Source organism: Polistes fuscatus, unplaced genomic scaffold (assembly GCF_010416935.1).
Source record: "Polistes fuscatus isolate 324 unplaced genomic scaffold, CU_Pfus_HIC Scaffold2, whole genome shotgun sequence".
Classification (NCBI taxonomy): Eukaryota; Metazoa; Arthropoda; class Insecta; order Hymenoptera; family Vespidae; genus Polistes; species Polistes fuscatus.
In genome coordinates, this window is record NW_025113096.1 from 16,468,324 (window position 1) to 16,496,035 (window position 27,712).

The 27,712-nt window shown below is 26.6% G+C and overlaps 2 protein-coding genes and 1 non-coding gene across 17 annotated transcripts in view; 2 read left to right on the plus strand and 1 right to left on the minus strand.

Annotated features, from left to right (window-relative positions):
• The window catches only part of LOC122517086 (hemicentin-2), a 31,334-nt gene extending 28,667 nt beyond the window's left edge, over positions 1-2,667 (plus strand). For all 15 annotated transcript variants that reach the window (XM_043635433.1, XM_043635440.1, XM_043635436.1 and 12 more), the window contains one exon: positions 87-2,667. In XM_043635433.1, the coding sequence (XP_043491368.1) occupies positions 87-281 (195 nt within the window). In that variant the 3' untranslated portion in view covers positions 282-2,667. The remainder of the gene's footprint in view (positions 1-86) is intronic.
• LOC122517088 (organic cation transporter 1-like) lies at positions 2,561-27,550 on the plus strand. Its single transcript, XM_043635448.1, has 10 exons — positions 2,561-2,685; positions 17,841-18,099; positions 24,608-24,695; positions 24,873-25,131; positions 25,260-25,452; positions 25,717-25,935; positions 26,026-26,240; positions 26,620-26,795; positions 26,960-27,132; positions 27,279-27,550. The coding sequence occupies exons 2-10, from the start codon at positions 17,849-17,851 to the stop codon at positions 27,373-27,375; spliced, it is 1,671 nt and encodes a 556-aa protein (XP_043491383.1). The 5' UTR covers positions 2,561-2,685; positions 17,841-17,848; the 3' UTR covers positions 27,376-27,550.
• Positions 20,746-20,827, minus strand: Trnas-gcu. The gene has a single exon. It is a non-coding gene; the product is annotated as a tRNA-Ser (tRNA).
• Positions 27,551-27,712: the final 162 nt, after the last annotated feature.

Genomic DNA, 27,712 nt, shown 5'->3' on the forward strand with positions numbered 1-27,712 from the left:
TTGAATTAGATTATATGAAAGAACCTTGTGTCATATTATGTTATTTCATTGATAAATATTTCCTTCCTTTCTTTGAACGTTTTAAGGCATTCAGTCCAGGATTTTCTGATTTGGATTACGCCGATGTGGATTATCGTTCGTACGGGCCAATTAATTACAAAGCTGCCAGTATCGCATTGTTTCAAAAACAACAGGCCATGGAAAGACAACAACAAAATCAAAAAGAACAACGAAGACCACAAATGTATGGTCTTTCGGACGATAACGAAGAATTACTTTAATACTTGCATAATCGGCAAATTATTTTTCTTCGGATTATTCATTTTTAAAACACACAAAACAACAAACGGAAAACATATGACCAAAGTAACCAAGACTTATATTATTATTGAACTTTTCGCGGAGATTGTAATAAAAACTTATTTATTTTTTTCTATGCCCAAAAAAGAAAGTCAAAGCGAACGGAGTGGAGTGTGGTGTGTGTCTTATTTATTTATTTATTTATACGGAAACAACAGAATTTCTTAAATAACATTAACACAGCATTTAAATTAAAATATCATTGATATGCATTGACTACAAACAATGATACGTATGTATATATGAATGTATGGTTATGTACATACACGATTTCTCTCGATTATTGTTAAAAAAAACAAAATTATGAAAAAAAATAGAAAGATAAAGAAAAAAAATATACAAGTAACGTGATACTGCGATCAACAACATCACCACATGCGACAATTGATATTCATTTTTTTGTTGTTTTTTTCTTGAAAAAAAATCTATGCGAACATTCTTTTCGTTAGTTATCAATTAACGTCAAACAATAAAAATTCATAATTCACCATTTCCATAGAAGTTACAAATCAATGGCAGAGTCCTCGTAATTTTAGGCAATATGCATAGCAATAATCGTAAAGAATAACAAAAATGTGTCGCAGATTTGGTATTATCGTCGAGATAAACAATCTCGATAGGGAAATGTTAAATTGTATGCCAATGTCCTTAATATATATATATATATACATATATTATTTATTTGTTAAAAAAAAAAAAAGGAAAAAAAAACAAACAAACAAACAAGAGTGTCTTCGATCAAATCCACTTGAAAAATCAAAATTTTATTTATTCACACGCGCATACGTATGCGACGATAATTATGATAATTGTCTAATGACGAGTGAAATAATTATTTCACAATTTATTTGATAATATAATGAGGGAGTTGTTTTAACTTATCGTCATAATTGTCTTAATTATCGTTAGCTACAAAAATAACTAAAAATATATAAACATTCTATTGCTTTTGTTACTTTGTAAATGCTTAACATTACGTATGGATTTGCCTAAGCGTTTATTTAAACTTAACTTTTCGTTAAGTTTCAGTTATTCTTTTGTATGAATTGAATTAATGTCAAGTTATTTGATTAGTTTACTATTTCTACAGTTATCCAAATTTTATCTTATGTTAGATATTAATGTGTGTGCATCTCCGTATGTATGTTTTCACGTTAGCCCATATCCTCGGTAAATGTGTCCAGATAGAACAGGGGAAGGCGGCGAGCTTACATTAAATATTAAGCTTGCGCGAGTTAATTGATCAGAGCAAGCCAATTAGTTTCATTATGTTACCTCCATCTTCGCGAGTTTCGCACAATGGACGACACGAGTAATATCGGGGACAGTGGGTCTCTCTCTCCGTGTGGGTAGACCCCCTTTATCGCATCGAGATACGTAAGAGGATAAAAAAAAAATTATTTCATAACAAAAAAGTAAGAAAAAAGAAAAAAAAAACGCGAGAGAGAAAGAGAAAACATATAATACACTTATTATATTATATCGGACTTAAGAAACATTTTTTTTTTTTAATTTCTAGGGAACGTGATATTATTCGTCCTACTTTTGATTTTGCAATAACATGAGGGATCCTATCTCGGTTACATACATTTTTTTTATCTACCGTTTATTCACCATTTTTCTTTCTTTTTCTTTCTGTTTGTTTTATACTCTTGTTGTTACGAAATTGATTGGTTTTGTAATTTTGATATATCATGGATGGATCCAAATTTCAAATACTAAGTTACGTTAATTGCTTCGCAAAATGTCTTTTGAGTTAAATTATCTTTAATAATTGAATGGATATTTAAAAAAAAAATGACGCAATTGAAGTAATTAGTATCTTATGATTTATTTATTAATTATTAACTAACATTTAAAAGAAACGAAAATACTAGCAGCCAAAAACAATGTTGATATTTGTTAATTGGTAATTCATATAATTGTTATTTCTTATTTTAATATTTATGTAGATAAAATTTATAAATGAAAATTATTAAATGCCTTGTCATATTGTTATTTCGATTCAAAGTTAGTGCGTATTACTATTTAAAAAAAAAAAGAAAAATGTTATGTTACAGAATAAAAAGAGATTATTCGTTAGAAAATAATGCAGAAGGAGATGAGAGACATTGTTGTCCTACTAACGGTGTACCGATTAAACGCAGGGTCTCTAAAATATGTTCTATATGTTCGTAACTTTTGTTATCGCGGCATGACCGCGACGATGTAGTTTAGTGCAAGGTTAGCTGACGATGAGTGAAGTGGCAATGGTCTCTGCTGTTTGGATTCCTTGACAGCAGTAAGAAGGAAAACATATTCCAAAAAGGATCTCACAAATTTAACGTAAGTCTATTTTTCAATTTCAATTTCATTTCTTTGAATTAGAATTTTTTCGATTCATTTAAAATTCATTTTCATCGAGTATAATGCAAGAATTTATTTATTCATTCATCAGACAAATTTATGAATTTGAGAACGGATAAGACTTTTTATTTTATTTAAATATTTGTTAATAATTAAAAATCATATTCTTTTTCTTTTATTTATTTGTCGTTCTCGTAGAAAAATATTGTTAGAACGTAAAACGACAAACCGTGTTGCGCGGGTTACAATATTATTTATTTTGCTTAATATTGAACCAAAAATAAACAAGTAAGAATGAAAAAGAGAAGCAATTAAAATATATTTTCAACGTCGGTTAATTGACAAGTTATTTTTAGTTTGTAATAGTTAATTATTCTCTGTAATTATGATCTAACAATCGTCGATGCTAATAATGTTTCTCGAAACTTCTCTTACTTAGCTGCGTCATGTTGTCAAATTTTCTTTCTTTTTTCCTTTCTATCGAATTTGCAACGTAATTATTATATTTTTGATCAAAATAATTGTCGTTTTTATTTTCTAATATGCAAATATGAGGATTTTCTTTTCAACATTAATCAGTTATGTTCTTATATCTTAATAATAATAATAATAATATAATTATCATAATGAATAAAAAAAACAATTACCGCCAGAAACTTCAGCAATATAATAAATTAAATAAAAGATCCACAAGAACGACCTTGTCAATGTGAAATTAAAAACGTCGGTAAGGTAGTTTTCTGTGATCTTGAATGCAGATGTTCTGCAATTAATAATCATTTAAGGACGTGCAACAAATTTGTATCTAACAAAAAAAAATAAAATAAGAAGAAGAAAAAGAAGAAGAAAAATAGATAAATAAAAATTCAATTGGTTATGTAACGTTTTAAATAAAAAAGTTGAATATATTTGAGCCACGATTAGATGGTGAAGCTACAACGATAAAAAATATTTGCAATAAGAACTTTTTTACCTTCATTCTTACGTTATCACATAGCATATCATGTTCGAGTATGTTTTATCGGAGAACATTTAATAGCTACTTTCTATCAGTTTATGTGTTTCGCCAATGACGTCTGTAAACGTGGTAAAAATTTATTATCATATTGGTAAAAATATTCAGATCAACACTATCATTAAATCCTTTTTTTTTTTAAATATATTTCTTTTACTTACGTTTAACTACGGGTACATGTGTAAGCAAGGTTTCTTTACGTAATTGTGAACCTTTATTATAGTAGATTAAAGAAAAAAAACATGAACAAAATTGTTCATAAAAAAATAACTTCTAACGTTTCCATTCTGATAAGACATTAATACGCTCGATTATTACTTTCAAGGGTATCTGAAATTTTTTATTTATACATAATTTAGTGTTATCGACATGGGCAAGGTTTGTACAAGATTACTAAAATATTTCAACATTAACAAGAAATTTTAATATAAGTTTTTCCGATTTGTTGATAAGATAATTTCAAACTTTTATTTAAATTGGACTTTATAATTTCTCTACACTATCAGTAATCTGTAATTATTTGAACTAACTTTTTGTATAAATAAAACGTTTCATAACTTTGATAAGATTGTAGATGTATAGAAGTATTCGTTTTATCTTTTTTTATCTAATATCAAGCATTTGCAATAAGGAAGAAAAACTTTGCATATATTTCGTAATAAAGCTAAAAAAATAGTGGAAACCAAAAGTAACGAAAAAGAAAAATAAAACAATAAATCTTGATACTTCATAACGATTGTTCATTTACTTAGGTGAACTTTTTGATTCAAAACAAAAAACTGAACTAACTAAATTATAGATAAAACTTTTGAATGATCAAAAGAATTAAAGTACACCTATCTACACGTATATAAACGTTGTTTACTTATCGAAGAATGATAAATTTCCACTCGGTTTAATAAATGCATGATTTTAATAAGCATAACACACACACACACACACAAATGATATCAATAATATTTTTATTCAATACCAACCACCAGTGCGATAGAAATTTTCAAGATATTCGTATACATGTTTAAACTATAATAAGTTTACGTTTGTTTTGTGTGTGCAAACATATAGCACGTGCAATATTAAACCGCAAGATTTTATGCACAGAACAAAATTTATCGTTCAATGAAGCTTTATAAATATCGAGTATGGGATTAAATACAAATTGATGAATCATTCTTTCCAGTTTAATTATTCAAATACGAATGCAAAATAATATAAAGCAGTATATATTTGCATTGCTTTTTTAAATTACCTAAGTATATTTTTTACAAAAATAATTTTTTCATTCTGTATATCCGAATAATGAGATTTGCTTTTTATTACCTTTTAAGTGAAAAGTAAATTTGAATTATTTGGACTCAATGATTTGGTTAATTGTTTTCTTTAAATTATCGATTTTTTAAATATTTACTTATATTATACAAATAATGGGAATGAAACTTAAACATCATTTCTTTTTCCATTTTCTAAAATTTGTTACGTTTAGTTACTTTTATGAATTTATTAATCATGAAAAATCATATTCATCAAATGCAAGAATTTACGTTCCTACAAATAAGAGAAATGAATTTATATATTTGTTGAATATTTTTATTAAAATTAATGATTATTATTGCATAAATTGTATTTTTTCAGTTAATAAAGTCGCGTCAAGGTTGAGTCAAACAATTTACGTTATCACAACAATTATAATATTTTTAGTACTGTCAAATTTATTTTTTGGAAAATATTTTTGAAATTTAAATACTGCTAAATTTGTATACTAATAGTAGTAATAACTTATATTTTATTTTATCTAAAGGCCGTAAGATCCAACAAAGATCCAAAATCATAATTTGTTTATTTTTTTACGTTTTAATATAGAAATATGATATACGTTTAATTTAGTAAATAATCGATCTCAGACCATAATATTAATATGAGCCAATAAAAAAGAAATGTAGTTTTGACAATTACAAAAGACAGGATCGTTGACTTTAAAAGTGAACATGAAATTCTGTATGAATTGATTTCTTTGACCGTCGAGTGTTTAGTATAATATAACAAATATACTAACTTTGAAAGATGAAACCATGAGTCCTCTGGTAACTGGAAAAACCTGTCGAATGCATTTAAAGGGTCAATCTTCTTATTGATTGTCTTCATAAAAAATAAAACAAGCGTGTGTGTATTCGTTATAATAGAATATTGAAATACAATTTTTGAAGGATGTATAAATGTGTGTGTGTGTGTTAGTAATTTTTAAACGAATCCGTTTGTCTCCTGTCAACTCGTATGATCGATCGAAAATATGAATAGGGTTCTCGATGACTTTTATTTAGACTGAGAGAGAAAGAGAAAAAGAGAGAGAGAGAAAGAGAAAAGAAATGGTCACGAGAGTAATCAATAATACGATAGGAAGCCCAACACGTCCATTATAATTTATGATATCAATAAAAGAACTATAACTCAATACACACTGTTAATAGCTTTGACGTTTTTCACTGTTTAACACTTGCCAATGTAACATGATACTCACTTAACCTATATCGTTCCCTATCAAATCTGCTTTGGATTCTTTTATGAATAAACTAAATAATTAATAAAAAATATATATATATATGTTTGTATTATTAATTAATTTTACACGTAAACATTGTTACACGTAATAGATTTTTTATTTACCAAATGAATAATATGAAATTTATTATATTCTTTTTTACTATATGCATATTTATTGTTATTATTATTGTTATATATTTATATAATTTATTACATATTTAGAATATTTTTATTTCTAAATTTAAACATTTTTATTCAATTTAATATATGACAAATATATCCTTTTTATTTAAAAAATATATATATCACATATTTATATTACTAAAATATAATTAAATTATTATATATTTCATTTAATATATATTATATAATATGTACCATAACAATAATAATAATAATAATAACGATAATAATATATGTTTAATATCTTATGTATATAACAAAGTTTATTTTTAAAAATTCATTTAGTTTTTCGCACAGACATTTCGTTACTCGCATTAATCGATACCAAACTTTACCCTTAATCTCAAAATCATTTTCTATTCTATCAAATAACTCTTCAGACGTGATTTATAGAATATTCTTGCGTTACGATCCTTTTAAATAATATTTTTTGCCCATGCATCAGAAATGAAAATGGCATAATCAAAAACGGTAAATAATAGATGCAATACCAGTAGTATATAAATCTAATTAAAGTGATTTCAATGCTTCATGTAAATTCCTATATTACCACATTTTACTCGGTACATTGTTCTAACTTGTTGCAATACATTGTTTATTCTAAATTTACATAATATCTTGTCCTTCGTCAGGCCTTTAACTTTTTCAATAAGATAAACATCGAAATGGTAACTCGATGAAATCTTATCGTCCTACGTGATTTAATCTCAATGCTCATAAACGACTATTTTAATCATCAAACTCATAATTCATAAGTCTAAAACAATAAATGAAAAAAACAAAGACTTCCAATCTTGCAATTGTTGCTTTGTCACGCTTAATCAAACAAGCAATTCATAAACATGCACACATACATACGTACACACACACACAACATGAACGTGCATACGTTCGTACGACAGATGATCAATGGAAAGATTAATTCAAATAATTAAACAACTATTTATTTGATTTTTACGCGTTCTTCGTACAATTTTTATATTTAGAAATAAGAATGTTAGGAATAATGTAAGAAAAAAAAAATATATATATATTTAATAATTGACTTATAATCGATGTACTCGGTAATGCGAATAACGTTAATGAGTTTGGAATCACTTTGACGATAATTATCAATAAAGGGTTTACAAACTATATTGTTCATTACACGCGAGGATTATTAGTTATATTCATCGATTTGAAATGCTCGAGGCTATTGTTCTAATTCTTGGAACGATCGACTGCAATGGCGTTTATTCTCATTGGTTTCCTTTATCGGTAAATAGCTAAAATAGAAACTGGAAACTCGAAAGGTTTTTTATTTTTTAACTACTTACTTGATATACGTATATTATAATTAGTCTTGCTAGAATAGTATGACAAATTGTATGAGCCGTTGTTCCGAATGATTATCGAGTTATTCAATGTCGCTTGTTAATCGCACGATTTTTAATCCATTCATATTTTCGTAAGTATCAATTTATTTATCATATTTATTTATCATATTTATTTTTTAATGTTGCATTTATTAACTTATTTATTTATTTATTCATTTATTTATATACATATAATTGTGAATACGAAAAATCAAAGAGTTACAATTAACATTAATAATGATATATGTATTTTAGAAAAAAGTTATGTTAGGTGTCTATGAATAAATAAATATTCAATGATTGGGAATCACTATATTTAATTATTCCCAGAAAGTCTTTTCTGATTACTGCCTGAGGATGCTTGGAAAGTAAAGCATTCCCAACTCTCAAAGCTACCAGGAAAGTCCGAGTTCGAACTACATAGCAGGCTGACTGACTATGTTTTTCTTCGACGTAAATGTAACCAGTAGTACTTTCGATCAAATTTTTATTCGGGTTTAGTTTTTACGTCAATGGAATCTATTAACATTATCATCATGACTTCCAATGGAAATTTATTTCTTTTTTTTTACGAAACTTTCTTATTTATTCTATTTAAATAAATTTATTGTTATTTGTATGTGTGTAGAAAGTATAAATATTTGAAATATTATCAGAGAAATGATATTATCTATTTATCATTATTTGAAAACGTATAATTTACAAAGAAAATTTAAAGATAAAATTTCAAAGATTACAAAATTAAAATTAGAAGATAAAACAATTTTTATATTATAAAAAAAATATATATATATATATGTAAGTATAATAATAAAAATATGTTTACCAATTTATATATTATAAATTATGTTTACATTAAATAATGAAAACATTTAATCAAATATTTATACACAAACAAATATATTACATAAGGACATTTAAATAAATGAAATATCAATCGTAATAAAATAAAAAGTGAATATAAATAATTTAAAAATAAAAAATTTTCTTTCATAAGAACATGGATTAAAATATAACTAAATCTAAATAATTAATTGCCTCGCAACATTAAAACAATAATAATAATAATAATAATAATAATAATATTCACGATCTCGCTGAGAATAACTTTCGCATCTTTACGCGTTTGTAATAAGTATTTACCACAAAATCCATCATCTTCAAGCGAAATCTATCCGACCGCGAGCATTCCCCCATCTTTTTTCACCAGAACAAGAAAAAAAAGAAGAAGAAGAAGGAGGCGAGGAAGTAGCAGTAGAAGAAGAAGAAGAAGAAGAAGAAGAAGAAGAAGAAGAAGAAGAGAAGGAAGAAGACAAAATGAAAGGAAGAAGAAGAGAAGGAAAAAGAAAAAATGAAAGGAAGAGGAAGAGAAGGTCGTCATTTTAATCGGAAAGACGATGACGTACGAAGAAGTCAAGCCTCGATGAAATCCAGACACATATAAAAAAGAAAAAAAAAACAAAGAAAAAAAGTGGAAACGAGTTTGAAATAAAAAGAAAAAGGAAAAAAAAGACAAGAATTGATAAAACCAATAAAAAACAAAAAAGGGTAAGAATAAACGCAAACGACAAAATTACGTTATACGAAAGAAAGATAAAAGGAATTTCCTGACGCTTATTCAAGAAAAAAAAAACTAGAAATAGATAAACAGTTAAATTAGATAGGATATCAAATAGAAATAGCAAAAAGAAAAAAAGATTACAGGTGGGAGACAGAGAAAGAGAGAAAAGTCTCATGAAATTTCCCGCAACTCGTTCACCGTTGACGTCATCAAAAGTAGCAGCAACGTTGACGACACAAACGTAAAATGACGACGAAGTCTCGTTTTAAACGATAAACAGTAGTTAGTGGTAGTACTAATACTTTTACTACACTACTACTACTATTACTACTACTTACAAATACTACTAAAATACAAGTGTATAGATAAGAGAGATCAGCAGAGACCATTAACTTCAGTGTTGAGAAAAACTTGGTTGGTGTTGTTGGTGCCTTTCGTAGGGAGGAACGTCTTGAGCGGGTATAAGTAAAGTTATCTGATGGTCCTGGGTGGGGAAATCCTGTACCGTCACTAAGACTATAAAGCCCCACCAATGGCTCTCGAACGGAACAGTCCGTACACATAACGTGCTACGACGACGCGATATACACACGGTTATGTAGCGTCTACCGAAAAGTCACGACACACACGGGACATCAATCCTATCGACGAAAGAGGAACACGTTTTTGTTTCCGTTATATATACCAAAAGAATTTTTCTAATATTTATTTCATATTGGAAACACATATCTTCTTTTTTGTGTTTTTTTTTTAAACAACACATTTTTATTCGTCTCTCTGTCAACTGTCGGGAAAAATCAAATTCGTGACGAGTTTTTCGAGATTTTAAATATAAAGTGTGACGTATATTAGAAATAGTATTATTGTTATTATTATTATTGTTATTATTGTTACGGGAAAATATCTCTTTTTTTTTCTTTTTTATGAATAATATACGCTAGCTTAAAAAAAGAGTGATAAACGACATAACAAAGCAAGACTATAATCCCATCGACGAGGAAAAGAAGAAGGAAAGGAGAAGGATAAAATAAGGAAAAACAGATATAGTTATAAATTTATATCGGGACACATCCATAAAACATATATCCAAAGAGGTAAACACATTATTTTCTATATAGTCGAACTTTTCGACACCGCGAACTACTACCCATTCGTTCGTTTATTCGTTCGTTCGTTCGTCCTTGGACCGGTTCTTAATCCCAGGTATATCTTCCCAAGGTCCCCTCGTGCTATTCCGCACATTCCGATCGACTACAATAGTTCGCTGACGTTTACTCCCTTTTGATTTAGTATTGTCTATAAAACATTCATAGATCTTATCTAAACAAATGTGAATAATGGAAAGCTGGTTTCCCGTAGATGCGAAATGGTTCGGGGTCTAACTTTTCGATATTTTTCCCTGAATGATTTGCATTGATTTCCCCCTTCCACCCCTTTCAATTCTTTTTATGTTTACTTACACTACTGTACAAATATTTTAAACAATTTTTTAACTATTTCCCGAGAGTGATTTTGATTTCTTTCTTTTTGTTTTGTTCCGTTTGTTTTTTTTTTGTAATATTTTCTTCGATCAAACAAAAAGTTGATTACTAAAATTTAAGATTGTTCGAATGTTTCGATAGTAAATGAAAAAAATATCCATTGATTTTTATCCAAAAATTAGAAAAAGCTTTCATTTCATTTGAGTATGAAAAAATGTGTTTTGTTTGTAACTTGGAATTTAACATTTAATATCGTATAAATAAAAAAAGAAAAAGAGAGAGAAGTACAAGGAAATAAAAGGAGAAAAGTTTTCCGAATAGTATAATTATAAAATGACGTTTGACATTTTATCAACATAATGATTTAAACGTGATATCCAAAATAACGTAGATACTGAATGTTTTTCTTACAAAACTTGTATATATATGTGGTTATTTGCAAAGGAATGATACGGCAAATCGTTACCTTGAAGTCAACGTAAACTATTTTCTTCTATATTTAAATAACACTTTTTATATATTAGTACGTTATGTATTAATGTGTGTTTACATGTTTCTTACATATCATTCTAATATAATAGGATATTGAAATGTATTTCAAAATTGAATCAAAGTTTACACGCACATGTATACGTTTTCCATGATCATATTAAATTATAAAGTTTTACCTTGAAACGAGATTTTATTCTCTTTTACAATTAGTACAAGATAATATCACTTATATATATATATATATATAAATCCGTATTTAATTAGAACACGTGTTCCAACGTATATTTACAGTGATTCACAGGAATACCCCCCTCCCCGCCTTTATTGTAAATTTGAAATAATTTATATATTTGCTTTGTATATAAATAAATATGTAGTTTCAAATTTGTTATACACATAAACATATTTTAAAATTATTTAACCTTCAAATTGATATTAATTTTATTATAAAAGAATATTTGATTAGATAAATACATTTTATTGTTATATTGAAATATTAAATATTTGATTAGATAAAACATTTAATATGAACGATTCAAAAATTGGTCTTTATTCGGTATCAATCAATTTTATTATAGTTCATGTCAAATTATATTTTTCTTAGAATAAAAATGTTAGTTAACAATGAAAATCCGTTTACTTGTTGAAAAATTTAGAAACATTGAATTAAAAGCAAATATCGATATTTCTATAAATCACTCTAATAACTTATTATACCTAGGTATTAACATTCTTTGTTTATTACATTGTGTACATTATCATATAAACGTGTTAATACAAAAAAAATTAGGAGTGGGGAGGGAGAAAGAGAGAAGAAAGAGAATTAATAATATTTCAAATATGTGTACAGTCGAATTAGATATAATCAGTTACCGCTATTGTTTGTGTTAGTGGAAAGGCTAACGTGTTCGCGAAAAATGTATCTATGGCTTTGTGTTTTTTAAACATGAGTCATTTCATTCTTTACTTCTTTCGTTTTTTATTTTATTCTTCTACTTCTTTTCTTTATCTTTTTTCTTTGTCTTTTTTCTTTTTCTTCAAATAATTTCTTTCCCCTCCCAAGTGTAGTTAGTTAATGGTTAATGTTTAAAAAAGAACAAGGAAATATTTTTTCTTCCTAATAATGAGTTGCTTTTTATTTTTTCTTGTTTTTCATTTTTTTTTTCTTTCCAATATTTATTTTCCATAACACTTCCTACTCGTATTTTCTTGTTTAAGTGACTATATTGATTATACAACGTTCTGTTTAATTATTATCACATTTACTATGAATTGTATCAAGTTTATATGAGATTCATTCACCGTGGAATCATATTTTCTAATCTTTTCTAATTGTGTTTTTCACACAAAAAAAATAAAAAGAAAACACAGTACCAAAAAGTAGCCCGTGTTTATTAAAGTTAAAATTAGAAAAAGAAACAAAATATTTATATATAAATTCGATTGATTATTAATGAAATATTTTTTAAATCCCCAAACCATTTGATTCTATAACTCAGTGCCCAGATTTAAATTCTAAATCGGTTAGATGAATATTTGATGTTTAAAAAATATTAAAATAAATATATGAATAATTAATAATTGAGTATTTTAGCAAATGTTATTTTTTTCAAGAAAGAGACGTTGCCTTGAAAATAAAATCAACCTTTCTTTCGTTAAATAACTAATTGTTGAAATATCACGTTGTCTTACGTTTCTACTCACACACACGCACACATTCACACACAGAAACACATACACTCGTATTGCACTTCCGGAAAGCACGTTTTTTTATTATTCTACCAAGTGAACGTGAATAGATCATTTTTTTGTTATTGATTGTTATTATTTCGAACAGAATGATACGCTTGAATAAATGATTTTACGGATTATCGTGGGTCCCATCAAAAACGTTTGCAGATTCCAATAATTATATCTGTTACGTAATATCGTTCTGACTCTTGAGTTGAAAACAAGGGAACAAAAAGTTTTATGAATAAAAAACTAAAGTGAGAGAAGAAAAAATATGAAAAAAAGAAAAGAAAAAAAGAGAGATAAATGGAAGGAAGGAGACGATTGGGAAGAAAAAATGAAAGTATCGATTAAATTAATTTAATAAATATTGAATCAGTCGAGAGAAGTTCTATCAGCTTAGAGATTCGATGGTATTTGTACAAGGACAAATCATTTTAAAGGATAATCATTCGCAAACTTCCATCATGGTTGAGATTTATTAATATTAATGAAAAAAGATACATTATTAACGGAATATTAATAAAAGAGAAAAAATTGTTCAATCAAGATTTACGATTTCTTTTTGTCTTACACAAATCGATCAAAATATTATAATCATATTTTCTATCGAGAAAAAAAATATATAGAATACCGTTCTTTCGGGAATTTAATAAAATGTAGTCATTATTTTTTCTTGTTTTTTTCTATTTTACAAATCGATAGAATTTCGTTTGTATGATAATTTTTTGTATTTAAAGACAAACGTAAAAGATGGATACTTCGATCCGATCATCGTCTCATTCGAATTCACTTATTTGTCTTCATCTTGAGATGACGTGTAAAAGAAACGTGAGACGTTAACTAAATTCGCAAGCATAAAAGAAGAGATAAAACTTAAAGTCAATTAATAGTTGGATCTTGTTAAAGAGGAAATGAAGGATTCTTCCTTAGGACTTGCTGAGACACTGTCAGGACCGTATCAACTGCAAGGGGTCTCAATTTGGGGATCCTCTTTATTCGCAAAATCTCATTTTATTTATAAAAAAAATATAAAACGCTTGTAAATATCTTTAGCAAAAAACAGAAAAAAATACATTAAATGAATTGAATTAATTATAATATGTTTGATTTTTTGTTAAGATATCGATATAATTAATTTGAATTTAGGATTTCTAGAAACGTTAAATACGGTCCTGAATAAAAATTGCAGCAACACTCGAACGTTGAACAAAGTTAACGAAACTAAATGGAATCTGTTTAATAATTTATCCGCATTCTTGTAAAAATTCCGTTAGACGATCTGCTTGTTTGATAACAAAAAATAGTCTTACAATAGAGTTGGATAAAAGGATCCTTCAATTTGTTGTCCTTGCCACTACTGACAAAGATTAAATAAGAAAGAGATAGAACAATACAAATCGTTGAGATAGTTTACAAATAGGAATGGAATGAGAGAAGAAAGTGAGAATTAACTGTGAGTAATACAGTCCATATTTTATTCTATTAAAGCACACTTGTTGTTGAGTAGTAGGAAATAAACGATCTGTCTTATCGAAATGTTGATTAAGTAACTCTCACGAGAGTTCATCATCAATAATAAAAATCACGCTTTAATTTAAACATAAAAACGGAAATTATGATTAGTATTATCATGTAATTATCTAAGAAAGAAAACAGATCAAAGTGAAGATAAAATCTAAAGTGAGATACAAAAATAAATGAAGAACCGTGAAAATAATATATCATACGATACTTTAATTTTCGATTTAAACAAAGAAACCAACAATTAAGACTATCTTCATTACTTGACTATAATTATAATAATAAGAACAAATACAAAATTTAAATCAGAAATCGAACGCGTAAATTAATGAAGCATTTTAATGGCGATAAAACACGTATGCATATTATTTTGAACAATTTTAATAATAATTATATATATTAATATAATTATATTAATAAAATAATTATTGAAAATTTCAATATAATATACGAAAATTTGACGAATAATTATTCAAGAAAAATCTCGAACAATTTAAAAACAATGAATATCGTTGCGTAACGCAGTTTCCTCGCTTCCTGTTTTTTTAATCTTATTTTTTATCTATTTCACGCGCGATCTATAACAAGGCGTGCCAATTAACCAATGCAGTAATAAATACATAGATTATAAATAAGTACTTTATGAAAGATTCATATCCCTCTTCGCCATGACCATGGAGAAACGTTAGTGAATGAGAGAAAAAGAGTAAGATGGGAATAGATAAATAGATAAATGTCATTTTCTAGATAATACATGTTTCTCTATGTCATCGCTTACGTCATAGTAATATTCTATTCGAAATAAATTAATTACAAAAATTATAACGACGATGCGAATAATTTTACTTTCTTTTCTTTTCTTTTCTTTTAATTTTATTTTATCAAAATCAGACTTCGATGCGTTTCATTCAAAAGATAAGATTAATATATCGATTGAGTTAATAAATTCTTCAATCGATTAAAAAGAGTTGTATCGATTTAATTGCCCTCTCAATTAATCATTCAAGATTACGATTAAGCATTAGACTATATAATTAGATGTTTTCACTAAGAATATAAGTAGATAAATAGATATTTACGTAATTCGCAGCCTATTGGCCCTATTAAAGGTAGATATGAAGTTAAAATACAATTTATTATCATCAAAGATTGATTTTTCTGTAGATTAGAACAAATTTATATTTGTGTTATTCGACCGGTAAAATTGACGAATCGATCAACAGGTACAAATTGTTTCTGAGATTTTGATTAATTGATATTCTTAGTTAGTCTCGATTTTTTATTTTCCTTTTTTTTTTTTTTTTTTCCTAACATATTTTACGCACATACGTAACCATTCATAATTTATTTTCAATTTTCTTTCATTTTTATTATTATGATTATTTATTTTTTTTTCCTTAAACTTTTGTAAATACGTTACGATGATCAAATGATTTCATTCATCGTTAAAAAAGAGGTAATAAAGATGATTACCTTGGACGTCACTTTAACGTCAAGATAACCGGGTGTTAAATCAGATTTCGCGTGTTAGATATCTAACGTTTTCTATTAATTACCTTACACACATAGACACAATACTAATTGTGTCAGTACGTGCGTGCATGCGTGCGTGCAAATACGCGAATTGAAAGACGGGTCTCACTTTAATTCGTCTTAATTTTCGTTCAATTAACTTTCGTCTATTTTCATATGTGAAACGAGAACGAAGCCACCCAGACGAATAATACACTACAAACGACAAAACTAACTTGATACGTGACACGTGTCAACACGTTTTTTATCTTCTTTTCTTTTTTTCTTTTTTTTCTTAATTTTTCTAATCTCTTGGTCATCAAAACGTTTAACTTTCATCAGACTTTGTCCTTTCCTTTTAACTTATTAAATTTATCTTTTTTCAAAAATTTTATCTTGGATTGTGTAGACATTTATTTTCATTTCTACTTGTTACTTTTATCTTTGTTATCTTCTGATCATCTAAACGTTCAAATATTGTCGTCGGAATACTTTTTTTTCTCTTTTTCTTTTGGGTTTCTTTCATCGTTAACATTTACTTTTTTTTATTGAATTTTGTTCGTCGACCAAGGAAAAACGTTGGCCAACCAACATTTGATACAAATTTTCAATATTTTCTATCTAAAAGAATAAAAATTGCATTCGATCATTTTTAGATTAGATATTACAGATTTATTGACAGAACTAATATCTTAATACTACATTCAACCCAATGCAATATTTTGTAATATACTCTATTTATTATTTGCATATAAAATGTTATAAATTATTTTTTAATACTTATTGGCAAACCTAACACATTTTTTAAACAAAATATCATCCTTATTAAAATGTATGTTTTTTTGTTTTTCTCATTTCGATTTAATTATATTTAATATAAGTAAATAATAAAAGGAAAGTAAAGAGTAAGTAAAAATTGTTTTTTTTTTATTTTCTCGTTCAATTGTCCATAGTAACAAGAATATTAAAAATCGTAAATAAAATTAACGAATCAATTAGAATACTGGTAAATATTGCGAAACAATCATTTTCATTAAAGAAATAAACGATAAGATGATTACTATCTTATCATTATCTCAAATAATATAAATCCAAACGCAATGACGTTTCCTGACTACCGTGTTTCATAATCAAATATCATTGACATTATTTTTATTACCGTTTTCTATTTATAATCAAATTTATCTAAAGTGATTTTTATTATCCTCTTTCACAATCTTTTGTCACCAAAATTATTAACAAATTTTCCTTCGGTAAATAATTTTCTTACTTGTTTTCACAGAGCCACTCGTATTTTGTAATTAAAATCTTTATCATAATTCTCAAAAATTCTATTATTTTTCTAATCAAACAAAATTTCACATTGAATGGGAATTATAACAGGGGCAAATTCGCGGTCAAAAAAATAACAATGAAAACAATTTAAATAAAAAAGAAGTATAACTTCAAAATTTCAGAAAAATATTAATTATACAAAATAGCAAATCAATCGTCACAGTTAACCTAAACTTGAATTAATTATGATTAATAGGTCCCTCCAACTAACAGAAAGGTGTTACTTTAAAATACCCAAAAAATCAACGACGCACCTCTGTTTAATTGAAATTAAAACAAAAATAAAAATAACAAATTACATCATAGAATAAATATAAAAATATTATGTAAACGTTTCTTTTTTTTGTAAATATAATCAAATAAATAAATAAAAAAAAATATATATATATTTGTTTAATTGTTCGCAGACTGAAAAATGACGGTAGCAGTGGATTCAGGAAAGACGGAAGGACAACGCGCTTGTAAGGCGGTTGAAAACTTCGACGACATTTTGGTTTATGTTGGAGAAGCCGGTCGTTATCAATTGTTCCTTTTTTTTCTTCTATTGCCATTCACCTTCGTCTATGCGTTCCTATATTTTGCACAATTCTTCATAACACTGGTGCCTGCTGAACATTGGTGCAGGGTACCAGAGCTCATGTATTTGAATCTTACAGATCATCAAAAGTGAGTAGCATTTATACTTATACACACATATACTCATATACGTACGTGTAGACAGCAAACAAAAACATAGAAAGAAAGAAAGAAAGAAAGAAGAGAGAGAGAGAGAAAAATAACAAGCGTACGGATTCGGTGGAATCGCCTGAAGGCAAAAAACAAAGTCAACGCCTTTATCTCGTGCATTCAACGTTTTACTGACATGAGAACCAAGAATCATCTTTTTCAAGGAAAACTGCATTTCTCGAGTTGTAATCTTCGTTCCTTCCAAACAAAATTTCTCAAATATTTTATATTTAAGAAATATTTCCTGCTTCTTACTCATCTTATCATTCTCATAATCGTTTTAAAATTGAAAATACGACCGTGTAAAATAAAATTGATAAATAACACAAATTATTAATACATTATCTAGAGTACACAAGTAATGTTACAATGTTTGCATAATTTTGTAGAAAAAAAAATGATTACTAAAAAGATTGAACACACTAAATGTTTTATATAATATCTTTCTTTTTTTGTTTTTAAGAAAAATTCGTCATACTACTTACATTCTATCTTAACGACTATTTGAAATTAAATAATAAAATAATAATAATAATAATAATAATAATAATAATAATAATAATATTTATTCAACGTCAGAACCACGAATAAGATTTGTTTATTAATTTCTAGCAACAACTTTATGTTATTTTATGTATGCATTTTTTCCCAATCACTCGCATACTTGCACACACACTCACACTCAACCGTTCCTCCAAGTATAGAGAAACATATTAATACAAAAATGTATTAATAAATTATTTATGGTATTTGATTGAGAATCGCGAAGAAAAGAATATGCGTAGAAATTAATTCGAGTAAATGAAGTAAGGAAAAATCGAAAAACAGGTTCTTTTCGAAAGTCATAAAATTGAGAAAACAGGAAAACCACATGCTGATCCACAATTGTATTGAATCACCCAGACAGTCTGTTAACTAGAACTCACACAGCATACTCATACGTTTTTCCTCTTTATACGGATTGACGTGACAGATCATTACAACCAACACGCTAATTGTTATTTTTCTTTCCGTTTACTTAACCATTTTATTTCCGAAAAATTATCTTTAACTATCTGAGAACCTTTTAATTTTCCTTTCCTTTTTTATTCCTACAAGGAAAACTTCAGTTTTTCTTTCAAAATAATAATTTCTGTATATATTTATTTATATAATATATCTAAGAAAAAATAAATATTTCCATAAACGTAAAGATTAATAATTTACATTTTTATTATGATTATTTATTTTTAATAATTTTAGTTTTTTTTGTAATTTTAGTTATCACTTTTGTTGTTTGGCAGTTATGAAATTTATAAACAAAATATTAAACAGATTTTATTGTCATTTGCATAATACACTTGGTTCGTAATATTTCGGTGCAATTTACAAGTTAGAATCTACGTGATGTTTATCAACGTAACGCTTCCTTGATAATCGATTATCATTAATAATACAATACACACACACCTATATAAAAAGAGAAGAAAAAAAGATTTTAAAACAGAGACAAGATATTAATGTTAATCGTTGTATATTTTTCTTTTCTTCAAGATACGATTTATTAGTATAATTTTTTATCAATTCCAGACATTAGGTTTATTAAATGATAAGTAGTCAAGATTATAACAAAGCATAGATACACGTATGTGAGTAAATACGAGTTTGGAAATTTTTCCTTCATTTAAATAACTTCATAATCTGATATTTGATGTAAATTCCTTAATAAGTCCTTTCTTTTAACGTTTTAATTATTTAATTGCAAAACATCGTACTCACGTGTGTGGAAATAAATGTTGTATATGAAAATTTCTATAAAAAACAGGACAGATATTTATTTAATTTTTTTTACTCATCTCTATAAATTTTTCCTTTTATTTTCTTATGAAAATTAATAGTCACTTGTTGATGACAATAATCAATTATATTGTTCTTTATTAATTTATTTTATTTTTCACATTATTTATATAAGTGCGAATGATCTAAACGTTTAGGAAATATTAAAAAGAAAATGATGTAAATATACACACATTTAAAACGATTTCTTAGATTACAACATTGCATTTTAAATGTCGAACATTAGATTGTCTATGTTACAACTTCTCGAATAAATACTTTTGATTTATTTAAAATTTGTCTATCGATGCACAGCGACGATAAAAGTTACTCAATCCTTTTCAAACGTCATTTGTAATCATTTTTAAATAATTGTTATTGTGAAAATTCGCAAAAGTGTCTATTTATAAAATATAATTTGTTTTTCTCATCACAGGATAAGTATCGAAATATTATCATACTTAGAATAGAATTGTTTTAAAAAATTTCTACAAAAATTAAATTCCAAATGGTAAAAAAACGTTAAAGGTAGAAAATTTTTAATGGATCCTAGCTATTAGAACTTTTCACATAATTAATATTACAGCAAGTAATAATTAGGCTGTTAATTTAATTGACCTTTTTAATATTTTAATACAAAATAGAGACTTATCTATAAATTATATAAAAATATACATATACAGATATATATATACATACATTTTTATTAAATAATATATATATTCATATAGATTATTAATACCCAACTTATAAATAAATAAAATGGAATATCGACGAGGATGGGATTCGAACCCACGCGTGCAGAGCACATTGGATTAGCAGTCCAACGCCTTAACCACTCGGCCACCTCGTCATACATAATTATGATAATATATTATATGTACATTTATAAAATAATAATATAATAATGTATATATAAATATTATTAATAATTCAAATATGTGTGTATATTTTTTTATAGACAAGAAAAAATATGGATTTATAGGAGCTTAAAATTCATTCATGATAAGATGAATCATTTTTCTTCATAATAAAAAATCAAGAAATATTATTAATCATTCGCATGTTGGCGATTGTTATATTAAAATTGATTTATATTTCTTCGTATAAATAAATCAATATAAATATTATTAAATCATTTTCGTATTCTTAATCTATAACATATTTTTTCTATAACTCATTTTCAAAACTCTTTTATTAATTTTAATTTTTAGAGCTCATTTTAAAAATATGAAAATCTCTCTGTAAACACAGATAATTTATTTACATGAGATAAGATTAGATAGAAATAAATAATGTCAACATACATAATTACATGGTCGTAAACAAAATGTACAATAAGGAAAACCACGAGATCGAAATGCAATATGCAAAATGGCACCCACACGATCATATTCTATCTACAACTATGATCTTAGATAATTATTATTTGTCGAGTGAAGTAATACACATAATGACTAGACGAGTTTAAATTTCTAATAGAGAACTCTAATCTTACTTACTCATGGAAATTATTTTATCTATTTTTTTTTTTTAAATTGATTTCCTACTTTTTTTGTAGTTTTAATTTTTACTCGAACAAAATTTCTTTTTCAAAATTATCGCATTTCGAAATATTTAAACAAAAATATTACAAATGTTGTTCTCTCTTTCTCTCTCTCAGAATCGTATTTATCATTTTAAAGGCCCTGTGTATCTTATTTCAATCACATTACCTTTTATTAATTTATCATTAATCATATAAATATTATTAAAAATATTAAAATTGATGTATCCTTAATTTATTTTCAAGTAAATTACTTTTTATTCAAGTTAATCATACAGATTTGTTATTGTTAATATACCAAGAAATGTTTTTATACTTTTTGTTTACAAGAAGTGAAATAACGAAGTATGACTCAATAGAAATTCTGATTCCCAGATTGCAGTTTACGATAACTAAGATTTTGTCTTTCTCTATTTCTCTTTTATTCTCATTTATTCCATACGATCAGCAGAACTATGCAAATGTATAGAAATGGCAATGAACGTATAAACGAACACTAACGAACGATTACGCAAAGTGTAGAAATAACGATAGATACGGAAAAAAAAAAGAAAAGGAAAAATCTTGCTAAATAAAATATTTTTATTTCTAATTGATCGTTGATTACATCAGTTAGACCAAAGGTGGCCAACTTTATTTCATATGCAATCGACTCTTTGTTCTAAACATGTGTCCCGATCTATCTACTAAAATCTTGCCATTTAACACATTCAAACATACGTCTTGTATATTAATATGTGACTAATATGGTGAAGGGATTATTAAACCAACATGATATTTTATTAATTGAAAAATAGTCACAGAATTAATACAAATTAAATTTTATATATATATTTTCCTATAATATAATTAGTAGAAAATTTGTCTCCAATTAAGTATTCATAATTTGGTGTTTATCAAACCTCTAATCTATTGACAAAGATAATGATAATAAATTTCAAGTACAGGAATCAGTAAATAGAATGAACATTGTTTAGTCTTCGTTAACTATATTTTATGACAAAACCGATTCACCTAATTATATAAATCAAAAATATTTGGTAATATTGAGATATTTTATTTCGATTGTACGTATATCCAAAAATCTTCCATAAATTTTCTAGCTTGTAAGATTAAATTAGTTTAATGTTATAATTTCATTTTTTAATATTGACCACCACTGAGTCAGTACCAACTTCTTTGTTGTATTCCATTCTACAAACGATCCATTCATACGAAACGTTCGAAAGATTAGATCTATTGACTAATTCTATATCTATGCTACCTGTCTAAGCTTTATGATCAAATCAGTTCGATACTTCCGGTAACAATTATAAAAATAAACTCGTTCCAAATAGTAATCGTTATATTAAATTTCAATCAAAGTTATAATTTGTTTTTAATTTATTATATATAAATATATTAATTATAATAATATAATATTATATATAAATAAATAATTTATTTTTTAATATATTAAAATTTTTATCGGTGTGTTAATTTATTGTATTATTGTATAATTCGTGCATCGTATAGATACTTATTTTTGTTTTTAAATGATTTATAATTCACGCATTGAAAATATACGTATGAATTAATGTTTTCTTTTTCTTACGTTACGACTACGAATGAATAAGAAAACTTGTAAGGAACAATGAATCGATTAAATTTTTCTTGGTAGGGAAAACGAGATTTTTCGAAAATACCAACGCGTGAATAATTAATGAAGAAGAAAAAGAAGGAGGATAAGAAAAGAAAAAAAAAAGAGAAGAATAAAAAAAAAGTAAAGAAAAAGAAATCACGTGATTCGTCATAAATCATCGACCCATCTGATTTCCACGAAATCGTTACTCATGTAAAATTAAAAGAAGAGAACTGAAACGTGTTAGGTTTTTTAAGCTAACGCTTATTAGAATTGCAATAGAATTTATTGAGAAAATTAATCGACCATAAATCGAGATCTTGTTCATCACATTTTCATCTCATTTTTTTTTCCTATTATTTATTTGCTGTTTTTCCTTTTAAAATACGATTAACAAACAGGATATAGGTAATACATGAATGAATAAAACGATCGGAGAGAAATAAAACAAACAAACGTAATTTGTTTTTAAGTTGTTAACAAAAAATGAGGGGGAAAAAATACAAAATTATTTCTTCATAATCGTTTTTAGGAGAGAAATAAAACAAACAAACGTAATTTGTTTTTGTTGTTAACAAAAAATGAGGGGGAAAAAAATCAAAATTATTTCTTCATAATCGTTTTTATATGTGTGTGTGTGTAGATATTTAGTTTGTTGATGTTAGGAAAACGAGAACAATAAAAAATAGATTATAAAGTTCACCTTGTAATTGTGTTCTATCTCGTTCTAGTCCCAGTTAATTACAATATAATCGTTGTTGATAAAAAAAAGAAATAAAAAAAAACCAACTAATCAGGTGATACGGTAAATTTACTTTTATGGACCATCCGAAGTAACCTTCGTATTATCGCTTGTGTAACAGCATTGAACATTAAAGTTAATACTAACTTACACGTAAAAATATATTTCAAAACAAATAATAATTGTTCCGGACGCGTTTTTAAATTCAGGATAAATTTATTTCAAACATTTTCTAATTATTAACGAACGATTTTTAATCGATTAAATTAACATCGAAGAAAATTAAATTAAATTAAATTACTCGGACGGATGTTTTTTGTTCAGTTTGTGCAATTCTTGCATGTGTAAAAAAAAGTTTGGATATTTTTATTAATAATTTTAAATATTTATTATTCATCATCTATGAGTCCGTGTGTAACTTTGAAATAACATACCAATAAATGAATATTATTTTGTAATTTAATTTTTTTCCCCGATATGAAGTATATATAATATTTCATAATTTTCCTTTTGTAAATAATAAAAGATTCTTCATATCGATTATCAACTCAAACTTGAATTATGGAAATGAATTGATTATCTTTGAAAATTGTTCATTCGTTGTTAATTTGTATTTGAAGATCAATATTTATTTGATTTCAAGTTATATAAATTATGTTTTAATGACGGAAAAAAACCTGATCTATTAAGAGTTAATTTGTTTTATTGATTTCGTTTTGTTTAGAATCGCTTTAGCGATACCGAAGATGCCTTGCAATAATGGATGGGAATACAATTACACAATGATACCGTACGCCTCCATTGCTGCCGAGGTAAGAATTTATTTTTTGTTTTTATTTTTTAAATAAACAATAAAATTATTATTGTGCATCGAAAATCGCATCGAAAATATTTCTAATTTGTTTTTATACCATTTTTAAATGTCTTTTAATTTCTTTTAATTTCGTTTTCTTTTTTTCTGTTTTTTTTTTTTTTCTTATGGTAAACAGTTGAACTGGGTTTGCGAGAAAACTTTTCTAAGTTCAGCGGCGCAATCAGCATTTTTCGTAGGAAGTATCATCGGTGGTTTTATTTTTGGTTACATAGCCGATCATTATGGTAGAATACCAGCATTGGTTTCCTGCAATGCCGTAGGATTTTTCGCATCCGTTGCTACAGCATTTTGTAATAGCTTTTGGAGCTTTTGTCTGGCTAGATTGATCGTCGGTTCGTCCTTTGACAATTGCTTCAACATTCTTTTTATCATCGGTAAGTTTATTTCTAACAATGTTTAGTTATAAAGAAAGAAATTTTATTAGGATTAAAAATAATTTTCGGTGTATAAAAAATAATTGTGTTCGATTATTTTTATTATATATTTAATATTTTCGTTTTAGTTATCGAATATGTCGGTCCAAGATATAGAACTTTGTTCGCAAATATGTCATTTGGAATCTATTTCGCTGCAGCAGCTGGATTGTTACCATGGATTGCTTATTGGATAGCAGATTGGAGAATTTTAAGTATAGTTACCGCATTTCCAATGGTCGTTGCATTTATTGGACCTTGGATCGTCCCCGAAAGTACACGGTATTTACAAATCAATTTTTTATACATAAATTTCATTAATAATAATAATAATAATAATAATAATAATAATAATAATAATATAATAATATTTATTAAACTTGAATATTATTATTATTATTATTATTATAATACTAAAATTATCTTTATCTCATCTCTTAGTCACTCATCTACCTAATGATATTAAATAATATATAAATAATAATATTATAATTATTAATAATAATATTATTTTGCATAGTTTAAATTTTGTATTTTATTATTTAGATGGTATATCATGACGGGAAAACCTGATAAAGCCATCGAAATGCTGCAAAAATTCGCGAAGGTAAACGGAAAAACATTGCGACCACAGATTTTGGAGACATTCGAAAAAAGTTGTAAGAATGCAGCTGAAATGGATTCTGCCCATCGTCAACACACTGTGTTGGATCTTTTCAAATTACCTAGATTAGCTTGTATTACAATAGTACTTATAATATATTGGTAAGTATCCCAAATGAAAAATTGAAAACAAAAGAAAAGTGAATAAAATATTTATCCAGACACTTTTTGTAACTGATGTAATTTTTATAGGCTTCTCATTGTTCTGGTATTTGATGGGCATGTATGGAACATGAAATTGTTGGATCCTGACGTGTTCACATCCTTTTCTCTTGCATCAATGACCGAACTTCCAGCTGCTATTCTTTTAGCTCTTTTACTCGATAGATGGGGAAGACGATGGATGGGATTCGCATCCATGTTTTTGTGCGGTGTTTTCTCATTCATCGCCATTGCAACTCCCGAAGGTAAATCACTCATTTATTATAATTATTATTATTATTATTATTATTTTATTGTGTTTGTGTCACTGGTAAATTTAGTCACAAAGAGATCATAGATATTACTAATATTTTGGAAATCCCATAAAAGGAAATTTATATTACACACAATTTATATTTTCTCATTATTTAAATATCCAAATTCGATAATAGTTGCAAATATAAAAATTAAAGTCATAAATCAATTATGAAATATTAAATTAAATTTTCTATGCACGTGTACCGTTTGAGGGTCACGTGAACCATTGATTGTTCTTTATTATTATTATTATTATGTATGTTTTATGTATAAGAATTACTAATATTAGTTTGCATAATTAATTCTTGCTTCATGATATGATTTTAGGATATTTCACTGTGGCCATGGCAATTTTAGCACGTTTAGGAGTAAACATAGCCGCGAATATTGGTTTTCAATATGCCGCTGAAATGTTACCAACGGTGGTACGGGCACAAGGTGTTTCATTGATCCATATTATTGGTTATTTCGCTCATATTATTGGACCTTACATCATTTATCTGGTTAGTATATACAATACACTATATTTCAATGCCGATAAAATTAATATTGTTGCAAATTACAAGCATCTTAAAAAATTACCAAAATTTCACAAATAAAAAGATAGCAAATTGGTGACAAAATTGAAATTTTCATTGCAATTTATCGTATGGTTTTCAAATTTCAGTCCGACGTCAATCCGGCATTACCTTTGGTTGCTCTCGGACTTTTATCCTTCGGAGTTGCATTTTTAACTTTAACGTTACCGGAAACCTTGAACATGCAGTTACCAGAATCATTGGAAGAGGGAAATGATTTTGGTAGGGGACAAAATTTCTGGTGGATTCCATGCGTAAAAGCGTGAGTATTAAATAAAAATATTTATTTGTTCTTTTTCTAATTAAAAAAGGAACAAAAATACGTGCATATTTGGTATTTTTGTTCTTTTCTAATCTTTTCAAGCAAAATCTTTTTTTAAATTCGTTTTTTTCTTAATATTTTTTCAGAACTCCTATCTTCAAGAAATCATACAGAAAGAAAATGGGTTTGGAAAACAATTCATTCGACGGTAGTATCACAACAATTGACTCTACTAGATTATAGCGAATGATTGATACAAACAAGCAAAAAACTAACGCGAGTGTACATGGGTGATCATTAAAAATAACCAAATCGTTGTAAATAATAGTAAATATCAATGTCATCTTAGATTTTAAGCTAGCGAAAAAGATTATGAAATGACAATTACATATTTTTAACGTATGCATCTAGAACGAAAGAAAAAGAAACAGCGAAGAACAAGCCGCAAAAAAGTACCAAAAAAAAAAAATATTTAAAAACACTAAAATACGCATTAATATTAATTAAATATTTGAATTCAATTTTGAAATAATAATTAATAAGATATCAATTTAATCAATCGGTTTTGCATTCATTAATT